Source organism: Rattus norvegicus, chromosome 3 (assembly GCF_036323735.1).
Source record: "Rattus norvegicus strain BN/NHsdMcwi chromosome 3, GRCr8, whole genome shotgun sequence".
Classification (NCBI taxonomy): domain Eukaryota; kingdom Metazoa; phylum Chordata; class Mammalia; order Rodentia; family Muridae; genus Rattus; species Rattus norvegicus.
The window spans coordinates 177624572-177646229 of NC_086021.1; the positions used below are offsets into that span (position 1 = coordinate 177624572).

Genomic DNA, 21658 nt, shown 5'->3' on the forward strand with positions numbered 1-21658 from the left:
GTGCCAGGATGCCTTTTTCTTCTGGGACATGAGGGTCTGAGCTGTCAGCTCCTCTGTGGACTTCTACTCACTATTTTGGTTGTGTTGTTGTTGTTTAGACTGTCTTTTCGAGACAGTTTCTCTGTGTAGCCCTGGCTGTCCTGAAACTCACTCTGTAGACCAGGCTGGCCTCAAAGTCGCAGAGCTCTACCTGCCTCTGCGTCCCCAGTGCTGGGATTAAAGGTGTGCACCACCACTGCCCAGCTTCTTCACTGCTTTTGACTGGGAATTTAGCGACTGTGCCAAGGACATCTGGACCTTGCCCAAGAGGTAAAGGGTGCTGCTTCCACTGAGAAAAAGAAATGGAAACCACCCATGGCCCAGCACCCGATATAGTGGCAACGTAATGGCCCAGAGAGCTCAGTGGTACCAGCTGTGACGTCTGGCTGCTCACATAGCAAGGGCATGGGAAAATCAACTTTCGCCTTAACCCATGGTGACCATATTGTCAAAGAGCCTACCAAGCTTGTCCCAGCCAGTCTGATTTGGCCACCTGACCCTTTCATGCAGCCCCAGAGGCCAGAGTCAGTGAAGCTGGATGGAGAGGGGAGGAGCCAAACAAGGGCATTGTGTACTCTGGGAAAGCCACACTCTCGCTCCCGGTCACGGGTCAGGTCAGTGCACATTAGCAATAACTTAAAGGCCAACCCCTTAAGCCATGGCTAACATGAAACATTTCCTGGCTGGCTTCCTGGGGCTTCTACGTAATTCAGAGCCCACACTCCTAAATGAAAGCTGAGTATGCACAGTATTGTCTCAGAACGACTGGCCCTGAAGGCCACTCCTGTAGGGTACAGGGGTCCCCCAGGACAGCATGCAAACCCTGGCGTTCACCCCACCCCCACCTCACAGACTGAGAATCTGGAGTTGTCCCACCCTCGAGAGCAGGAGGGACAGTTGGCCAATGAGAAAAGAGGGTCTCGGGGTTGGCACATCCTCTGTGACTTAACAGTGAGCTCAAGGTGAGAAAACACAGCTGGAGACCCCAGGGAGAAGTAGAAGAATCATTACCTTTCACTTTGATTTCTCGGATCAAAGACCAGTCACTCGGTCTCATAATATGTTTTGTATCCAGCTAAGGTGTGTGTCTATCAACTCTGAAAGAGATGTGCAAAACCGTTTTTGAGAAGAAAAGGAAAAGTTACCTTTGAACTCTATCATGCTTCCAATTTGTTTCCAGCTACACAACCCAGCATGGAACCTCACCCCTGGACTGGAGTTTCAGGCCGGTTCTGTATTTGTTACCTTAACTACCGGACCTGGATGAACCCAGCAGCTGAGGTCAGTGCGAAGCACTGAGCCCAGGGACTTTTATGCAAAGAAGGGGTGGCAGTCTCTGAGGCAAAATACTTGAGCAAGATGAGGGGTTGGGCATGCCTCTACGCAATACTGGAGGCCTCTTGCCTATCGCTGGGGCCTGTCTCAGAGACGAAATGAAGTTGGCTTCCTCTAAAGCCCAGAAAAAAGGAATCCCAGGAAGAACCCATCTACTGTGACATCCTTCTCCAAAGATAGCAGCTCAGAGATCAAACATACATTCCTAAAAAGTCCCCCAAAGTTACTCACGCCAAAGCCTTTTGCCCTTCAGAGCGATGGAGACCCCTGAAGAGGATGGGCTTGTCTTTGGGGTTTTTTGTTGTTTTGTTGTTTGTTTGTTTTTTAACCCAGCTGTTGTGTTCTCTCTTCACTCAAGCTTTCAGTGCCCTGTCCTCCCTGTCCTGTCTGGAGAGTTCACATAGGCCTGAGGCCCCTTTGATGCAGAGAACTTTGGGTTCTCTGAGGTCTTTTGTTTCCGGGAGATGGGGGTTCCCCTTCCCCTACTAAGCTGGAATCTACTCTCAAGGAGAGTTGGGACTCCCTGGGGCCTCATCCAAGGGAGGAGAGTTTTTCAGTGTTTACAGCCAGACTTCAACTTCCAGTGGAGGTGAGGTTGGTTCCCAGCTGACCTGGGACTGTAGGGTTCTTGTCTTTTTGCTCTCTAAGTGATGTGGGGACCCTGCCTCTCACCGACTCTCCTGAGATACAGATGGCTGCTATCCAGGGTTTGAGGCAGCTGTGACTGGCTTTCCCTGTCTGCTCCCCCAGAATCCAGAGCAAGCGTTATCAGGCCATTCCTTGGTTAAAATAGAATTCTCCCTCCAGTGGCCACATTAGCTGTTTAAAGCCCTGGCCAGCACCTCTGAGCCACACACTTAGGATGTCTTCGGTATAGCTCTGACTTGACACGGCTTCAAAGCGGTGTCTGGACCTTTTAACTGACTCCCCACATTCCCAGTGTACTCTGTTTCTGTTTTGATTTACTTTTTTCTTTTGAGACAGGGTCACATGTCTCCTAGTCTGGCTTCTAGTCCGTAGCTAGGAATGACCTTGAACTTCTGATCTGCCTACAGTGTGACCTTACGGGCATGTGTCAGCATGTCTGGTTCTAGGTGGTGCCAAACCCAGGACTTGCTAGGCAGGCATGTTACCAACATATCACCAACCTTGGACTTACTGTGGGAAATGCAGATGAACACCCTTGGCATTTGCTGACCCCCTTCCCACATTTCACTCGCCATAAATGTTCCTAGGTCCAGCCTAGAACAGACTAACAGCTATTACCTGGCCTAGGCTTCCATATTAGGTCCCTGCCTGTCTGCAAGAGGACCACCTCCTCCCCCACCGCTTGCTGTTCCTTGAAAAACAGGTCAGAAGTGCCACATGGCTAAGGGTTTCAGTGTGTCCCCATAACATCAAGCCAAGCAGCCCCGAGGGGAAAGAGCTGTCACACACATGGCTTCAAGGCCAGAAGAGAACACCAGACCACTTAGTGCTATACTCCAAAGGTCCTGCTTGCCTGCCCCACCTCCATGGACACAAATGCTGGCCCCAAAAAAGGGGAGCCTGTACCTCAGAATGACAGTGCCCCTCTCTGAGGTTTGTAAGCTGAGGCTTCCTGTTAGTGATAAGATTTCTCAGCTGCTCTTGGTGAAAGCCAGAGGCGGGAAGCCAGAGGCAGGGCCTCTCTCGGTCTGATGCCTACAACTCAAGTGGAGTCTTTGACTCCAACCACCCATCCCTCTGGGCTGCTGAAGAGCAGGCAGCCCCAACTGCAGCCTCTCACCTGGCTCAACGTTTGGTGGAAGCCCTGTTCTCAGGCCACGTTGCTGAGGCCAAGAAAGGAAGTGACTTTGTTTCTGCAAACCCTACAGCTTCCACCAACCTTTCTCTGGTATCTATGCACCAGCTCTGGTTCTAAGGAACCCCTTTGGGGTTTGAACCAGAGGCTGAAAACCCCTTTATCCGGAACTCCTGAACTGGGGAGCCTGCCAGCCAGGAACCAGCCCCGGGGACTCCCATTTAGGTTTGCCCAAATTTGAAAGACCTTCAGGATACCCCGGGTAAGGATGCTGTGATACCTTTCAGAAACTTCTGGAATGAGGGCACTGTGGCTTCTCCTATGGTCTCTCATGGAGCCTCAGTTTCCCTAATTATGTAACCTCTGTGGCATGAGCTGTGCTTAGCAATGATACCTATGGTCTTCTCATGAAGAGGAGAAGGGGGTCCAGGACCCTCTGAAAACTACCATTCTGCCTCCCCGAATGTTCCAAAAGGAAGTAGGCTCCGCAGACCCCTGTGAGGGTTCTGGCTAGTTCCTGGGAATACGGAGATGGGCATCAAGGGGCTTGTGTAAGAGCACCCCGCTATCCAGGCTGTCTCCCCAAAACCATTGGTCTTAGAATCCCTGCCCAATTTGGGGGTTCCTACAAGACTACAGCTGGACTCCACTTCTACCCACGAGCGCTGTGGATCAGACAGTCGAGAACTGGTTTGCTTAAGCTACAGTGATTTCTATGAACACAGAGTCAAGGATCCATCATCTGGCCAGCTTCCTGACTCCTGGGGCCACAGGCATATGTATGCAGAAGTCCCAGCACCTGTGAGAAAGTGCTCTCTCTCTCTCTCTCTCTCTCTCTCTCTCTCTCTCTCTCTCTCTCTCTCTGTGTGTGTGTGTGTGTGTGTGTGTGTGTGTGTGTGTGTGTGTGAGAATGAGAGTTGTGGAGCCAAAGGGCAACAGAAGGTTGAGGGAGGAACGGGCTCAGTCTGATGGCTCTAAGGTCCCAGTAGGCCTGGTAGAGAGCCTGCTCCCAGGACATTCAGATGGACTTGAAGCCTGGAAAGAAACACCAGGAAGTGCAGCCTCTCTGTCAAGTCCCGGGCTGAGTTCACCCCTCAGCTGGGTTCCTAACCCCTTGCTCAGCAGAATGTCTCCTAAGCAGGGACACCTCTCCTGTCAGTCAAGCGAGCATCCAGAAGCTTCTACGGCAAGCATAGCATAAGGCCGCTGCTGACAGAGCCGTGTGTCAGCTCCTCCCCTTCTCCGCTGTAGCCCACCCCAGACTCCTCAAGGAGACCGACTGTGAAGCGGGGACTGCCATATTGCCACTGCCCTGTTATCGGGGCTGATGCAAGAGGCTGGGTGTTCAGGAAGCAGCCATCCAAACCCACAGAGCGGCTGTGACCACAAACAAGATGAAGACATAGCTAACTGGGAAGCCATGATTCTCGGTGGGGTTGAAAGGCTTAGTCAAGGTCTGCGGCTCGACTTCTGAGATTGCATGTGTGCACGGGGTGGGATTGAGGCTGGAGGAGGGCGGCTCAGGCCTCCGTCTGAAGTAGCAGGTGGGGACAGAAGCAGTAAGAAAGCTCCTCCCCTCCCTTCCCCGTGCCCCTGTCCTCACATCAGAGATCACGCAGGGTCCAGCCTCCGTGGGTGAGATCCCCAACTGCTGACCCAGCTTCTAGAGACCTTCTGTCATAGGCCAAGTGACTGAGTAGTTTCTGACCCTCACATAGACTCACCTTCTAGATTCTTCTATGCCGTGCCACCACACACTCACTGAGTCCCCTACACACACATGGTAGTCTTAGTTACTACTACCAATGCCATGGTGCCCGCTTCCTTTGCACAGACCCCACCACATATCTCTGAATTCTGGGCATTTGGAGTCTTCCCTTTACCACAGGCTACTCCAGGCACAGGCGCCTCCCTCCTCCATTCTAGATTCATTAGCTGCCTGGAAAGAATCCACACAAGGCCTAGGCCCTATCTTAAGTCTCCTCTGGTGACAACCAGCCCTCACCCCTGTTAATCCTTGTGTGATGGCATCTGAAGATGGGGCCCTCCAGTCTGGGGATGAAGTTTAGGGACTGGTACCCTCCCTAGAATGCACTGAAATCCTAGGTTCCATGCCAAACCTCACAAAATCCAAGATGAGGCAGCCGTGAGGGAGCCACAATGCCTTCCCAAGAGACCCCAGAGGCAGTCTGTCTCACAAATGCAGCAGGAAGGCTTATCTGTAAACCAAACAGAGCCCCAGCACAGAGCCTGTCTATGCTACCCCGATCTTGGGTGTTTAGCACCCAGAACTGTGAGGGGATGGATGTCTGTGAGCTCTTGTTACACAGCCTGAGTGACTGCTACAGTCTCAAGAGGCCTGTTTTACCAAAGCAATCCCTCCACAGTGTCCTGAGCCATGCCCACCGGCAGGCTTCAAAGTTAAGAGGCTGCCTGCCCAGTACCACAGGGCTAGCCTGTGGCGGGATGGACCACAGGGTTAGCCCGTGATGGCGGGCTTTACCTTCAGATGCTGCCGTCTGCTCTGTCTTGCTTGTGGGCATCCCTGCCCATCTTTCTCTAACCCTGGCATCCTCACCGTCCTCCAGCTCTCTCCAGCTAACAGTCTTACTTCACAGCTGTCCGTCCGCCTCAGGGAGGGCAGATGTCAACTGTTCAGTACGGGGCCACACGCAGAGGGAAGGACTCGGGACAAGCATCACGGGGAGACCCTGCTCATAGCCAGTCTGCCAGGCTCCAAATCTGCCACGTCCTTTCGAGGGACTGTTCTGGGCCACCTCTGTAAAGGTGACAACAGGCACTCCTAACATCCGGCTTTGGATGGCATTGGTGGTGGCTAAAGAGCCAGCCAATATGATGTCACAGGCATTGAGGCAAAAAAGCCTATTTTTCACAGCCTCGAGCCTCAGTTTCCTTATCTGTAACATGGAAACCACTACAGAAGACAACCAGCGGGGTTGGGGATTTAGCTCAGTGGTAGAGCGCTTGCCTAGCAAGCGCAAGGCCCTGGGTTCGGTCCCCAGCTCCGAAAAAAAGAAAAAGGAAAAAAAAAAAAGACAACCAGCTCTTTGCCTATATCCGTCCTTAACATCCACACGGCCTTCTTCCCGCTTCTGAGGACCATCCCCTGGGGAGTATCTGTATCTTCAGAGTGGGAGGGTCCAAAGTACAAATCACATCCTGTCCCCACAGGCCTTCCCTGCCCCCATGGAGCACCAGCTGCCTCAGGCTGACCACGTGTGGAATAGAATTCTGAGTCACCGAGTGCTGCAAAACACGGGCCTCGGGCCTCGGGAAGCCAGCTCCAGCAGCAGCCTGCACCCAAATTACTTGCAAGGCCTCGGGGCTTCTGAGAAAAATGCCTTGTTCCAAACTGTCCCCAGCTCTCAGGATGAGTAAACGCAGCAGCTCTGAGCCTCTGATTTCAAGCGAGAGGCAGAGGTGCGAGCCAGGCAAGAGCTGCAGGGTGGGGGTGGGCAGAGCAGTTTGCACCAAGCTCCGAGGTGGTCAACAAACCACCTATCGTCAGCAGCACCAACCCGGAGAAAGATTTCCAGTCTGTGATATGCAAGCAACCCAGGACAGTGTGGTGGGGCCTGATCCAGCACCCTTGTTTCTGACCCATGCCAACCTGGCGCCTCCACTGGGTGATGTTTCTAATTAGCTAGAGCTCTGTGAAGGGGCCTACGGAGGGAGGAGTAGGGCTGTGTGTCAGGGATGCATAGAAGAGGCCACCCTGGGGGTGAACGGCTGGCCAGCCAAGTTCACCTTTGGAGTATGGAGAGAACCATCTCATTTGGGCCTTTGTCACCTTGGACATTTGTCACCCCGCCTTGTCCCATCTGAGACATATTAATGGAGCCAGTGTACGCAGATGCATCTGAGCGAGACCCTGGGCACATGCTAGGGCACATAATCTCCCTAAAGTGTTTATGATCTAAGGGTGACCTAATACCCCGTGTAGTTCTGAGGCCCCAAGAGCTACCTTACGGGGAGGGACACAGAAGACAAGACAGCCAGCTGGTTCCAGAACCCACAAGAGGTCTAACACGGCACCACAGCTCCCACGACGCTCCCTGTCTCACAGCCCATAAACAGTTCCTGTCAGCTGACACAGGGTAGAATGACCAGACAGAAACAAAACCAACCGAATGGCCAAGGCCCAGGGAGAGCCCAGCCTTGAGGAAGCCTCTGATAGGCCCCGTGGACCACAGGCCCATGGGGAAGACTGCATATCCCAGTAGGTGGAAATATAAGCAATTAGCCATGGCCCTGGATGCCAATCCCAAGTAGAACAGCGTAGGAGGATGTGAGGGCTCCTGAGCCTGGAAGTAACATGGTGGAGTCCCTCAGGGATGTGAGAGGAGAAAGACCCCTTCGCTGGCCCTTGAACTTGAACTCAGGACGGCTGGTGCGCTGTAAAAGCTCAGCCCGAGACCCAACAGTGCTGACCCTGCACGACGCGGTGGGGCCCTGCATGTCTTTCAAGCTGTGGGTGGCAGCGCGGAGGAAGGGAATAACCAGAGTCACATTAAGTGCAGACTTTCCAGAAATGAATTCAGCTAAAGGGAACTCCAAACCGCTCACCAAAAGACACCGTTTACCACACACCCATGAAAGCTGTGAGACCGGAGAGATGGCTTGGTGGTTAAGAGTGTATACTGCTCTCCCGGAAGACCAGAGTTTGGGTCCTGGTACCCACTTTGGGCAGCTTCATAATCTCCTGTAACTCCATCTCCAGAGACTCTGACGCCCTCTCCTGGCTCCTGTGGGTACCTGCACTCATGTGCATACACCCACACACACAAGTACAGTGGTCAGACAGTGGTATCGGTGGCCACTGTGACAGGGCAGAGCAGGGAGTGACCCGTGTCGGTGATGTAACCACATCAGCATGCACCACACAGCCTGAAACAACACCACAGGCAGGTGTCACCTGAGAAAGAATTCTGGGTGCCTATGCCAGGAGGCAAAGGCAATCCCAGGCAGTGCTGTCTCTAACAGCAAGGAGAAGCAACTGGAAACAGCAGCGAGACGGGTGAGTAAGCAGTGCAGTGGAATACTACACAGCTTATGAAAGGTGGGGGGGGGGGGAATTGCAGCAGCAACTACGCCACAGCCACCTAAGGCAGGGAGTAAAAGCGAATTCCGGGAAGCTTCAGAGAGAGGCTGCTTTCCAGGAGGGGTTCTCAGGCCGACCAAGCCGACTGTTCAGGTGACTGTTCAGAAACACAGGGAAACCACCAGCATGGAACTCAGGGTGCCACCTCTGTGCCTGGAGTGAGGGTGTGTTTAAGAGACCATGCTGAGTTCGGGCGCCATGCTTGCTGGAGGTCTGGTAGCTGCCCCTCGGATGGGGCAGCCTCGATCCCACCACAGCTGAGCCCGAGCGAGCTGCCCAGTGACAATACCACACACAGATCCTCCTGTGAGGGGCAGAGCCCAAACCACGGAAGACTATACACAGCACAAGGACCTCTTTTTTTTTTTGGAGACTGGGTCAGGTAGCCCTGGCTAGCCTTGGGCTCCCTATGTAAACCAGTGATACCAGTGATGTTGCTAAACTCATAATGCTTCTGCCTCCACCTCACCAGGACTGGGGTTACAGGGACCCAGGGTCTCCCACACTCTGTCAACTGAGCCATATCCCCAGGATCTTTCAGAGAGACATGACTGAGCCGGTTACAGCCAGCCAGCCTTCTTTAAACCAGTAGAGGGGCTCAGAGGTCAGTGACTCTGGTTTACATTTGTACTCGAGGGCTATCAATAGGAAGTATGTAACTTTGTAAGTTTGGTTCTTATAACATTTGTATTGTTGACAAAGCTGGTAGAACGCGCAAGACTCAGTCTACACACAGGACTCTTTTTCTGCCTGAAGCCTCCGGCACGCACACAGGAAGAGAGGGTAGGAAGTCCTTATTTAGATCCAACCAATGACAGGGGACAGAAAGACCTGCTCAAATCGGCCATTCAAACCTTAAAACATCAGTTTTGGTAAGGCCAGGAGTTCACAATGGCTCCAAATAAGTCCCGCACAAGCAGCCCTAACTGATCACCAAGGAAGCACGTTAACAAACTGACCTATGCTTTTTTAAATGGTAAATAATGGGGAAGAATTGGGGCATTCATCGGGCTTTCCCCTCTATCTGAATTCTCCCATTGTGGGCGCAGGGAGGTTTCCTTTTATAGACATTTTCCAGCTCACAGGAGAGGAAGGGATAGCTGGATGGGAACAGAGGTCACCCAGAGCAGTGAACCAGGAAATTTGTGGAGGAAGGCACCCCCTCGAAAGTGCTCCTAACCCCCAAGGGTAGGGGCCACCTGAAGCCACGCCCCTTGCAGTGAGGATGCACCCCTCCTGTAAGCTAGTCCTTCAAATACTTGAAAATCTGTCACACCTCTCAAAAGGAGAGGACCAGGTCCCGAACCTCCCCACAGGAACAAAAATGGTTGAAAGAAGCGTGGCCAGGAGAGAGTGCACAGGACAAACCAAGTTTCTGTTTCTTGCAGTAAAAATGGTTAAATACATGCTGGGATAAGCTCATCCTTATGAGACACTGGCAGCGGGGGTGGTGTTTAATGTAGAGAAGCAACAGTATGGTGTGGGGTAAGACAAACTTTGAACCAGGGCCACCACTCTCAGGCTGATTCAAATGCAAACACAGGATAAAATCATAAAAGCAAACATGACGGGCTGGGAGATGGCTGGACAGTAAGTGCCTGCTGTATAGGCACAAGGACCCAGAACTCAGGTAAAACGTTGGGACCCATGGGACCCGCCAGGCTGTACACAGATAATCCCAGTCCTGGGAAGAAAGATGGATCCCTGGGGTTTACTGGCCAGCTAGATCAGTGAGCTCCAGGCTCAGTGAGAGACACTGCCTCAAAAAAAAATAAGGTGACAAGTGAGAGAGAAGACTCAGTGTTGGCTCTCTCTGACCTTCACAGACACAAGGGTACATGTGCACATACATGCACACATGTGCACATACTTGCACACATATGCACATACATGTACACATGTGCACATACATGCACATATACACACATGTACGCACGCACACACACACACAGAGGGAGACAGACAGACAGACAGACAGACAGACAGACAGATTTTAAAAAGTCTTACCCACTTAAAGGTCCCCCAGGCATGAGGAAGAAGAAGACAGGCTAGAAGAGGCTGAGAGAGCTTTCCGGGTCCCCACCTATGCAGGCCACACCTTAAACAGTCACACAGGTCAATTATGCTTCTGAAGTGAATCTCACATTAAATACCTATGGGTCCCCCTGGGAACAGGACTAAGACCAGCCAAGCAAAGGAAGACCAATAGATGGCCTGATGCTAAGTAGCCTAGACCCCTCTTCCCCCATGATGCAGGTGGTGGGGGTGTGAACGTGGGAGAAGCTGCTGTCACTGTGCCTGGGGCCTGCCTGCCTTGACTCTGACTCCTGATGGTTGCTGGGTTGGAACGTAGACCCCCAAGTAGTGGATCCTTTGCTTTTCTGAGGGACCCTGGAACTCCATTTTTCTGTACAATTCCCAGCTTCTTTAACTCTGGCATCTAATCTAGGTATTTAAAACAAAAACACTGTGTGGGAGAGCCAAGCAAAATCTTCACGCTAAGTGCACCCAGGGAACACCGGCGGGCAGTCCACGTGGTAGGAAGACATGGAGGGAGCTGTTTAGTCAGCTTGGGATCAATTCATTTATAGGCGCCCAATAAAGCTGAGAATTTGAAAGACCCCAGCAACTCCTAGAAGTCTGTAAGCACCAGCGTCTGCAGTGGGCACCAGTGTCTGCAGTGGGCACCAGCGTCTGCAGTGGGCACCAGCCTGGACATTTTACAGGCACCCCACTACCATTAGCTCATGCAACAGAATGCCAATTTGTGGAGACTTTTGGGAAAACAGAGAGTAAGGAGTGTCCTTCCAGCTTCTCTGGGACAGCAGAATGAAACCTATATGTTAGTTCACAGCAGGCCATGGTCCCACCATAGACCAGAGCTGGATGCCCCACACTGGCTGCAACGTGACCCAGGGGCTCTCTGCTCTGCTCGCCTGTCCAGAGATCTAGTTTCAGAGCAGTGTAGAGGACAAAACAGACATCGGCCCAAGCGGGCAGGCTTTGCAGCTAAGGACCAGAACAGACACCCCTCCTGCCCAACCCCAAGGGTCTTCCCCTCCACCCACAGACAGAACGGACCATATGGATGGGCGAAGCAGGCCCGGTTCTTCCTTTATAAATGGTCTCAAGGTGACTGGATCCCCAGATCAATAAAAAATTAAAGAGGTGTCAAAAACACCGTGGAAAGGAGCCAAGTTGATGGTTTAATCATTCCCCAAGACCCAGGCCCTTCTCCAGGTGCTAAAACCAAGTCAAACACATATCCAGGGTAAGAGACAAATTTAACAGGACGGGCGAGGATAAAGCCCCAAGGCAAAATCCAAACAGCAGCTCTGTAGGATGGGGGAAAAAGGCTACAAACTCTTCACAAAAGGGCCGTAGGATGGGAGTTAGCACCCTGGGATAGCAACTCCACCGGCTAGCTGTCCACAGCGTATTTACTAATGGGGATGAAAGAACAGGAAACGCCACAGAAGGAAGATTGGGCTAACTTCTGGCCAGTCAGTTCTTAGCCTTCAGCCACGAACTTGCTTTGGGGGGTTTTACTTTTCCATAGAGCAGTAGGCTAGCTCTAGAGCCTTACATATGCATGCAAGATTACTTCATGTGTGGCTTGGGAAATGGAAGCCCATGTACTCCCAGTTTCTCTTGGAGTTGCTGTGACCATCTGTCCTGACACAAGTGAGGTGCCAAGTGGGTCCTGCACACAGGTGCTCACCAAGGCAGAGGGGCCTCTGCCCTAACAGGAATTGAAGTATATGGAGAGGCCTCTGTGACGTTTGCCAATGCTGAGCTATCTGCCCCTCTTGCTAAGCCGTCCATTTTGCCTGTGGTTGCAAGAAAGCAGCCGGGAGGAGGCGGCTGTTCAGCAGAGCCACGTGACTCACAGTGAAAGGCTCTGGTGTGCATGGGGCAATGGCCATTTTGGTTCTCTATGCTGGGCACTGGGTTCTCCCTGCTGGGTGCTCATGGGGGACCTGTTACTCTGGCTTAAAGCCTGAGAGGCCAGTCATTCTGGGACAGGCTTTCTGTGTCTTGGGGTCTCTTGACCTCCAAAGCCAAGGGCCCATCCTCTGAAAACACCTGCCCTGCAGAACCCCAGAGACAGGCAGAGCTCGCCTGAGGCTGGCAGCAGTGGCTGGAAGGTGGCCTCATCATATGAGCCAGCAGCAGGGAACACAGCAGCAGAGAAGACACAGAGGACAGTCGGGAAGGTCTAAGTGGCACAGAAGTGGACAGGAGGGGTAGATGAAAGTGCATTGAGGGACAGAGCCGAGCCACTGCAGGGAAAGGAGATATTCAGACCCACTTGAGCTCGGGTAAGTGATCTACAAACAGTAGCCCTTGCCAGTTCTGTGGGCTTGTCTGTGCACAGGTGGGGTTTTCTGAACCTGGAACTCTCTAAGGAGCCTTTTCTGATTTGACAAGAGGAAGTCTGGCAGGATGAGAGGGAGTCAGGCTAGGTCAACCTCAAGGCTCTTCTTAAAGGCCTAGCTTCTCTTGAGATCAGCATTGCTCAGAGGATATTGGGATAAAGATCATGTTGCCGGCCGCCACCACTGCCACTGCCCAGCCACTGCTGCTGCTGCTGCTGCTATTGGGGGTGGGGCAGAAGGATCTGACCAATGTGACTAACTGCTTACCATGCTTGTGGATCCTTGTCAGAGACATTATAGGGGGCTGGGGGATGGCTGGGGAGATGGCTCAGTGGGTAATGCACTGGGGAGATGGTTCAGTGGGTAATGCACTTTCAGTGCAAGCATGAAGACCTGAGTTCAGATCCCCAGTCCACATGTAAACAGAATACAATACTGTATGCCTGTGATCCCACCTCTCCGACAGCAAGATGAAAGGCAGAGACAGAAGAACTCCCAGGAGCTTGCAGACAGGTAGCCCAGACTACACAGCCAAGAACAATAGACCCTGTATCTGATAAGGTAGAAGGTGAGGAGGGACACCCAGGATGACGTCTGACCTCCACACACATAGTGCACATGTAAGCTTGGGCGCACACACACACACACACACACACACACACACACACACACACAGCACAGCACACACCTTCCTGGGAAGCTCCCATTTTTCTTTTTACAATAACCTTGAGATTTGGAGGCCATTTTCACCCACAGTCGGGGTACAGAGGCCAGACACCCAGGAAGGAAGCCTAGCCAAAATCTCTAGACTCAACAGGTCCCAGACTGAGATCAGACTCACGAACCAGAACTGGCCCTGCTTGCCATGGGATCAGTGTGTAAGGCACCCTGTCCTCCACGATCATGGCAGGAAGAGATCTTGAAGTGCCTTGTGCACAGAGACTGTATGCTGCTCCTCCCGCGGAAGGCAAAGGCAAGGAACTGGATCAGCAGCTGTTCGAGACCACACACAAAATCCCCAGAAGTCCCCAGGGTGAGTGACAGAGGCACTGGCATTAATTCTTTACAAGAAAAAGGGTGGAAAAAAACCTCTTTTTTGCAGGTCCCCAGCAGAGGGCTGTGATACATAAACACAGTCTGTTTACGATGCCCGTATCCCATGGCTCCGTGACTAAGAAAACAGCATAAAAGTAGAAAGGGATAGCTCGGTGGTACACTGCTTACCTAGCCGGCACAGGGCTCTGTGTTCAAACCCAGTACCCAGGCCCATACACAAAGCATTCTGTGAAGATTCAGGCTGTAATGTCGGGGCGACCCGCTTGTGCACTGTTGATTTTGGTGATTATTTGGCGATAATATCGTCCAATAATTAGAGTGGAAAATACTGTTTCCATCCACACAGTGTCTCCTGTTCATGCATTTCCTTTGAAGAACAACGGCTGGTGTTTCCCATACCAGGAGACTCTTGCTCACATGTATGCACAGCGTAGGCTATCCCCACAGGTCACCTCCAGGTTCCAGCCAGCACCAGACCACATCCTCTCACCCCAGGAGGGAGAACAACATCAAGGGTGTCTGCTGAGTTGGGCCCCAGCTCCTTCTGCCCCCACAGTCTCCTTCCTGTGGCTAAGACCCAAGGGCATGCTCATGTCCCCGGGGTCTGCGGTGGGCTTAGTGGTGGACTGACCTGATAACCCTCAAACCACAGTTCACCTGTGGCATCAACATGGCTCCCAGGAGGAGTCACCAGTGGTGAGAGTCCCACCGTGGCTTCGCTCCTGATGGCCACCCTGCGTTCACACTGAGGAAGTATTAGAGGTGACCTACACTCTTGTCCTACTTTGGCACTTTTTAGATGCACCTCGAACAACCCAGCTGGGGGAAAGGTTCTCAGCTCGGTTCCTTCCTCACCCGCCGGGGATTTGCCTTCAACCAAGATGGCTGTGTCCCTAAGAATGCTCCGTGTAAACAGGCAAACCTGGGAAGTCGCTTAACTCACCAACTAGACCACCCGCACTAAAAAAGGATCACTATAGGAAAGAAAGTGTAGGGCGACTTCTTTCCAGAATTTTCCATTTAATATTTTGGACGGAGACTGAACAGGAGCACCTGGAACAGATGAGAGCCCAAAGCTAAGGGAGAAGACCGTCAGCCTCTGGTTGTCCTGGAAACGACACATGAGCTTGACCCTCCCCTTCCAACTCTTGCTTCCCTAGCATCTGTTTCTCAGAGGCAGCCAGAGCCAAAAGAGTACCTAGATCACTGCTTCAGACAACCCCGAACACCACCTTCCACTCTGACCTCAAGGCCACCAGCACCTGCTGTTCCTGCTCCCCAAGATGCCCTTCGTTCAGGAGAGTACCCCGCCCCATGGCTGCCCTGCAGCCCTCAATCTGTGTGAATTCACCTATTTTCCATGATTCAGTCCCTTAGACATTGGCTTCTATGCCTATATCTGTCCTTATAACATAAGGATAAGTCACACAACAAAAATGTCCCACGTGCAAGGCTTTGTGCCCCATTCCCCATCCCATCCACCCAAAGCCCAGAGTAGCGCCTGGCTCAGGAGGCAAAAACTTGGGGGTCTGGGCATGAATGGTGGGAGAGATCATGGGTCAAGGACAGAGAAGAAGGGAAGGGTGAGGTCAGGGAGAGCTGGAGAGGGCAGGGAAGGGACGGGGAGGGACTCGGTTAGTAAACCAGCCACCCCGTGCAATCTGAAATGTCCACTATGGGGCTTCAGGAAGGGAGATGAATTCCAGAAGAGTTTACAGCCAGTAGAGTGCAGGTCAGTGTTTGCAGACCACATGCCAAGGGTGGATGAGAGAGACCCACTCTGCCTGGACTGTCACATTTCCCAGTTCAAGGAAACTTTTGTAAGCATCTTTAACCATCAGAGTGGGGAAGCAGATGAACTCTCAGCCCAAGGAGGAACAGGCTCAGAAAGGCAAGAGCATGCAGAAGTGCAGCCTATAAGAGAGGCACGTGGGGCTGGAGAGATGGCTCAGTGGTTAAGAGCACTGGCTGCTCTTCCAGAGGTCCTGAGTTCAAATCCCAGCAACCACATGGCGGCTCACAACCATCTGTAATGGGATCTGATGCCCTCTTCTGGTGTGTCTGAAGATAGAGACAGTGTGCTCACATACATAAAATAAATAAATAAATAAATCTTTTTTTTTTTTTTGGTTCTTTTTTTCGGAGCTGGGGACCGAACCCAGGGCCTTGCGCTTCCTAGGTAAGCGCTCTACCACTGAGCTAAATCCCCAGCCCCTAAATAAATCTTTTTTTAAAAAAAAAAAGAGAGAGAGGCACGTGGAGGGGCGGTTGGTCATGGCCAAGTCTGGAAGCACTGGGGTGTGGAGCTCCTTGGACCCAAGGGAGAGGCAAAGCAAACTTCTGAGGTCAATGCTTGCCTCTATGCAGAGACCAGGCCTCATGTCCACTGTACCCCTGATCACACACTGCTGGTATGTGGCTCATGTTCTGGGAAGCCAGGTCTGGCTTTATGGGGAGAGAACCCTTTGAATGACAGCTAGAAGGAGGGAGCCAGGCCCAGTCACCCTCAGGTAGACGGAAGCACGTCTCAAGTCCACCTGTCTACAATAAGCCCCAAACAATAGAACTCAGAACCCTGCACCGCAGAGGGATGTGGGGGACTGTTCCCCTGGGGTAGGACCAGGCCTCTCAGGAGAACCCAGAACCTTGGCAATCAAGGGCCAAACTGTGCCCACATCTCACCCTGAACAGCAGGCCACACTGAACAGAACCTATGGAAGAAGACAAGCCAAGCACCAAACAATGGAGAACCAGTGACACCTTACTGCCCTGGGGACACATGGCTCAGGCCCTGAGAGTTTTGGGGGGGGCAAGCATAAATGGAGACACCTGAATATAGCATTTGAAGGACCAGTGCTGGGCTTTGGGCCACACCTCCAGGGCTGTGGGATAATAGAGGACTGAAGACCACAGGAATGGCTCCCCTCAGAGTGTCTAACACATTCTGCTGTCTAGGAAGCACCAGGTCGCCTCCTGGTCTTATAGATTTTTAGTGTCAACCAGGACGACACTCAAGGTTCTGAGATGTCCTGCAACAACCAACCTTTTCACCTTTTAAAGCCACAGACTGACTGTTCCAGCAGAGGACTCGCACCAATTACGGGGTGGAGTTGGGGTGAGGGGGGACAGACACCGTGGAGAAGGTAATGAAGAAAAGAATCCAGCAGGGGGAGCCATCAAATCCCTGGATATCGGAGGGTTGAAACGGGTTGGGAATTGGGGGTTCACCCCAACACACCTGTGAACCTGCCTGTGTCTAGAAAGCCACCTCTGGAGGGCTCACAGGGCCCCCAAGCCCAGCTGCTTCCTCTGTAACAAGGGCCATCCCATCCATAGATCTGTGGAGGTAGCAGACACAGGTGACCACCTCTGACCCACTGAGGTATACACCCGAAGTTCCAGAATGAGCTATCATTCATCTTTAACACACAATGACGGACAAGGTGGGAAGGGGAGGGGTCGGCACATCTCTGCTCCTAGAGACCAAACCAACACCTCCCAGAGGCTGCTGGGAAGCACCTGCCCTGTTCAGACACTAATCCCCTTGCCTCCAATGGGGTCAGCCCCCCGCCTCCACATGTAATGGAATGAGGCTGGTTACACCTGGGGTTCTAGAAGCTTCTACCAGTGAGCTGGAGCTGCGGGCAGGAACAGTTGGCCACTGGGTGTTTCCTTCTCCATTCAGAACCCTTCGTCCCAGATTCCTTACATTGGGAGCTTCAAAGAGAAGTCTCCTCTACCTGTCCCACCCTCAGTGACTTCCAGGTACCCCTTGCTTATCTCTGAGAGCCCAACAACCCCCGTCACGGCTGCTCTGACGACTATGCCTCTGGTCAGGTTATGCACCCACAAGCTGGGGACCCCAACATACAAAGCCTTTTCCCATCCTCTTCCGGGCCCTGCCTCCCTCTCAGCTGAACTCGACGCAGAAGAAACCCGTTGGCACCCTCTATCAATGGTGTCTGTGTCCCAGCAGCATGTGGCAGAGCCCACAGCCCCCATTCATGTTCCTGATAGAGCCCCTTTCAAGGGTTGTGTTCTCTCCTCACTCTCCGCCCCTCCCTCGTGCACAGAAGAGGGCCATAAAACAGGATTTTCCTCTATGGGAAAGAAAGGAGGCTCCTCTCCCTTCCTTTCTGCCTTCCTGCCTCCATCTAGCCATCTAAATGTGGTCACGGAAGGAGTACGGAAGCGGTGAAAACAGACCCAGTTCATGACCTCAGGGGACACCCTGGGGGCCAGAACTCCCTTCGTTGGCCTTTCCTACCGAGTGACTTGAGGGGACACCCATGACTGTCAGCACCTACTCCCATGCTCCCGCAGGGAGACATGCGTGTGTGACACTAAATGTTACCTTATTCTCAGCCCTCAAGTTCAAAGGGGGATCCTGAGACCTAAGGGAGTGGCAGGATACCCTGGGGGCTTCCAGGATGAGGGACACTGAGCAAGCACAGCTTCTTACCGTCATCCAGGTAAGTCTGGTCCAGGTTCTGCTCCTGTTTGACTGTCACTCCACTGGGCAGGGCTTCCTTCTGGTCACTGACCGGGGGTCCGTTTTTGGCAGCTCTTTGGCTCGGGGCAGTCTGTTGTTGGATGACCGTGGGGTAGGACCCTGGGCTCAGCCTCTGACCTTGGTTGACGGGAGGCAGGCCAGGCCTGACAGAGCTGGGGCCGAAGTTCTCACAGTACATGATATGCTGGAACTCCTGGTGACCCCCACCACGAAGCTGCTGGTTGGTGGGTGAGTAGTGGATCACGGGTGAGGCCTGCTGGCTGGCCGAGGAGGTGTGTGGCAAGGTGGAGCCCTGCCCCTGCCCCTGCCCCTGCGAACCAGCATGCACCAGCACAGAACGGTGGGCATCAGCCAGACCCAAGGGTGCTGCCAAGAGGGACGGCTGCTGGTAGCCCAGCAGGCCTGGACTCAGGCTCTTGCTCCTCTGGTAGAGGGCGGCTGCGGGGCTCTGCTGCTGGTAGCGAGCATCAGGGGATGAGAGCCCTGAGCGGAACTGTTGGCAAGGGGCCATGGTGGCCACAAGACAGGAGGGGGACTCGGCCAGCATTGGGTGCTGTGGGTAATATGGCTGGCTCCCCAGGCCTCCGTGGGCGGGGCTGCAGATCAAAGACGGTTCATACTCATCGCTGGGCTCTGTCTTGATGGCGGGGACTGTGGGAGAGAAAAGCACGGGACTGAGGCAATCGTGGCGACCTGTGAGTGTGTGCTGAGGTTAGGAGAAGTGAGCCTGGCTCTGGGAAGCCTAGTGGGTGGAGCATGGCTGGTCTGTTTTCCTTGGGCTATAAGATCTCCCTGGGATTGTCTTCTGGTGACACTTGACCTTGGAATGCCCTTGAACTGCAGGCTTTCCCGGCTGTGGACAGGTGGAGGGTAGGCTTGACCTTACTGGAATCTGCACAGCCTTGTGTCTCAGGGTGGAAGCTGAGAGGAGAAGGCTTGTGGGGACCCCCACCTCCCCTTGACCCATCATCTCCCTGTTGTGCTCCCTCTCACTGGACAAGCTGACAGAATCTGGGATTGCTTGGAGACAAACCTCTGGGAATGTCTAGGGAGGGTTTTCTATTCGGGGTGAATGTGATCCCCTGATCGAAGGCAGCAACAGCCCATGGTCTGGGATCCTGGACTGAATGGAAAGGAGAGGGAGCTACACAGAAGCCTTCATCTCTCTGCTTCCTGACTGATGTGACGTGACCAGCTGCCTCACTGCTGCCGTGCCTTCCCCGCCGTGAACGGCTACATCCCCTCTAAGGGTCAGAGTGAACCTTTCACCTGTCCCTTAAGTTGCTTTTGTCAGGTGCCGGTCACAGCAGGGAGAAAAGCGACTGCCACCCTGCCCCAAATCCAAATCCACACTTAAGCATCACAGGGTCCGAGAGGGAGGGGCAGCTACACAAACAGGCAGCAGGTTGCTCCCAAGTGGGGCTGCCTGCTGACGGTCTGAGTCGAAAGAGACAAAACAGAAGCATAATTCTGACTCAAGGTCCTCAAAGTCACTTCGGAACATGCCTTTCAAAGGCCAGCATCTCTGTTCTGGACTACTAGGGACCTGAGGGTTGGGCCTTGCTGGGGTCCTGTTCCACCTGTCAAACATTGAGGCTCATCTCAGGGAGGCCTTGCTACTGCAGGCCAGGGGAGAACACACCAGAAAGAAGCCTTCTTGCTAAAGGGACTGCTACACATGCAGGCTGATGCAAGGCTCTCCTGCAGACTCGTGTACGGCTCTCCTGCAACTCTAGGGCCCGGGGAACCCAGCGTGTGCTTCTGACGGCAGGTCACTCACACCGGCCCTCACTGGCATCCTCACAGGAATTGCCCAAGCCTGCCCTGCACCCTGATGAGGCTGAGTCCACGAGGCCAGACACGTGGACCAGTCAGTCAGAGGACAGTGATACGCTGTGGGTTTCAGGGCTGGGATTATAGGATTACAGGCCAGTAAACCTTCCCTAACCTATTGGGTAGCAGCAGGGGTGGTGGTGGAGACTTACCCATGGGTGAGTTTTTTCACCCTTCCCCAGTTTACCCTGTGCCCACTCTAGTCACCAAACACATCAGTTACCTTAAAGTTTCGCTGGAACTACTCCATGACGTTAGCTCCACTTTCTCTGGCCTACAGAAGTTCATGAATGAAACCTGGTCTGGCTATGCCTCAAATAACTCCACCCCACCCGTGTGGGGACAGTCAAGGACTCTGAGGGTTCTAGAGCATGTCTATCTTACCCTGAATGTGACCAAACCCACGACAAAGAGGAACAACACGAGCCAACTGCTTAGCTGTCACCACCCAGGAAAATGTAGATTGGCAGCTGCCAATCAAAGAAGTGCCACCCCACACAAGCAAAAACAGTCTCAGAGGGAGTGAGTCCCTCGCCCAGGTAACTCAACTGGGAGCAGAGCTTGGGCGTCCTGAGCCCCTGACCCTGTGCAGGAAGCCAGGGAATATGTCTCACCTGGGTGGTAAGTAAAGTGCTGTGGCTGACTTCGTTTTCTCTTTCCGTTGATGACGTAGAAGTTCACTTTCACGGGCACCCGGATGTGCTTGTTCCGATACTCGGGGATCTCAACAAAAAGCATGTTCTAGAAGGAAGCAGTTGTCATGAACCTGACCACATGTAGCGTGCCCTGTATTCCCACCCAGATCTCAGGCACGTCCACCCAGCCCACCCTACAGCAGGCTGGCTGCTTTGAGCCCTACATTTATGGAGACATTTGACCAAAGGGAATTAAAGGTTTCATCCCGGCAAGGGAAGCTGGTCTAGCAAAGTGTGTGGCGATGTCACGGTCACACACCAGAGGGCCTGGGCTCTGAGTGCTCAGCTCAGGAAGTTCAGTCTGTACTTGCCTTGCCGAGAAACTCTGAGTGCAATGTGTGGAGGAGGGAGTGAGGGATGGAGATGGAGGAGGAGGGAGGGAGAGGAATGGGTGGTGGGGAGGGATGGTGGGGGCGGGGGAGAAGGGAGGGAGAACAGGGGACAAAGACCTCAGTGGGGACACTGAGCTCTCAGGTGGCTGTCTTGGAGGCTTACAGGCTGGCTCTTGTCTTTATCCACTGTAGCTTCCATCTCCCAAATCTGCTGCCCATCTGGAGAAGAGAACAACAGCCTTTGGACGAACAGTAGAAGCCAAGGATGGATTCCACAGACCCATGTTCTCCATCGTATCCCTTTAGCAATGCAAGCCGGTGTGTGTGTGTGTGTGTGTGTGTGTGTGTGTGTGTGTGTGTGTGTGTGTGTGAGCGCGCATGTGTATGTGGGTGCAAATGTGTGCAGGTGTGTGCACATGTGAGTGTGTATGTGTGTGTGCATGTATGCATATGTGTGTGCATGCATATGTGTGTATGTGTGGGCGCATGTATGCCTGGGGGGTGTAAGAATGGGTATATGTGTGTGCACATGTGAGTGTGTGTATATGCATGTGTGTACATGTGTGTGTTT

The 21658-nt window shown here is 53.0% G+C and overlaps 1 protein-coding gene across 5 annotated transcripts in view; it reads right to left on the reverse strand.

Annotated features, from left to right (window-relative positions):
* The window catches only part of Nfatc2 (nuclear factor of activated T-cells 2), a 132305-nt gene that overhangs the window by 9383 nt on the left and 101264 nt on the right, over positions 1–21658 (reverse strand). For 4 of the 5 annotated variants that reach the window (XM_039105143.2, XM_039105142.2, XM_039105144.2 and 1 more), the window contains exons 7-9: positions 21251–21306; positions 20675–20801; positions 18177–18878 (exon numbers count right to left, since the gene is read on the reverse strand). In XM_039105143.2, coding sequence (XP_038961071.1) covers positions 18177–18878; positions 20675–20801; positions 21251–21306 — 885 coding nt within the window. Of the gene's footprint in view, positions 1–1050; positions 1137–18176; positions 18879–20674; positions 20802–21250; positions 21307–21658 lie in introns of all 5 variants that reach the window. The other variant, XM_017591799.3, reaches the window with a different exon arrangement.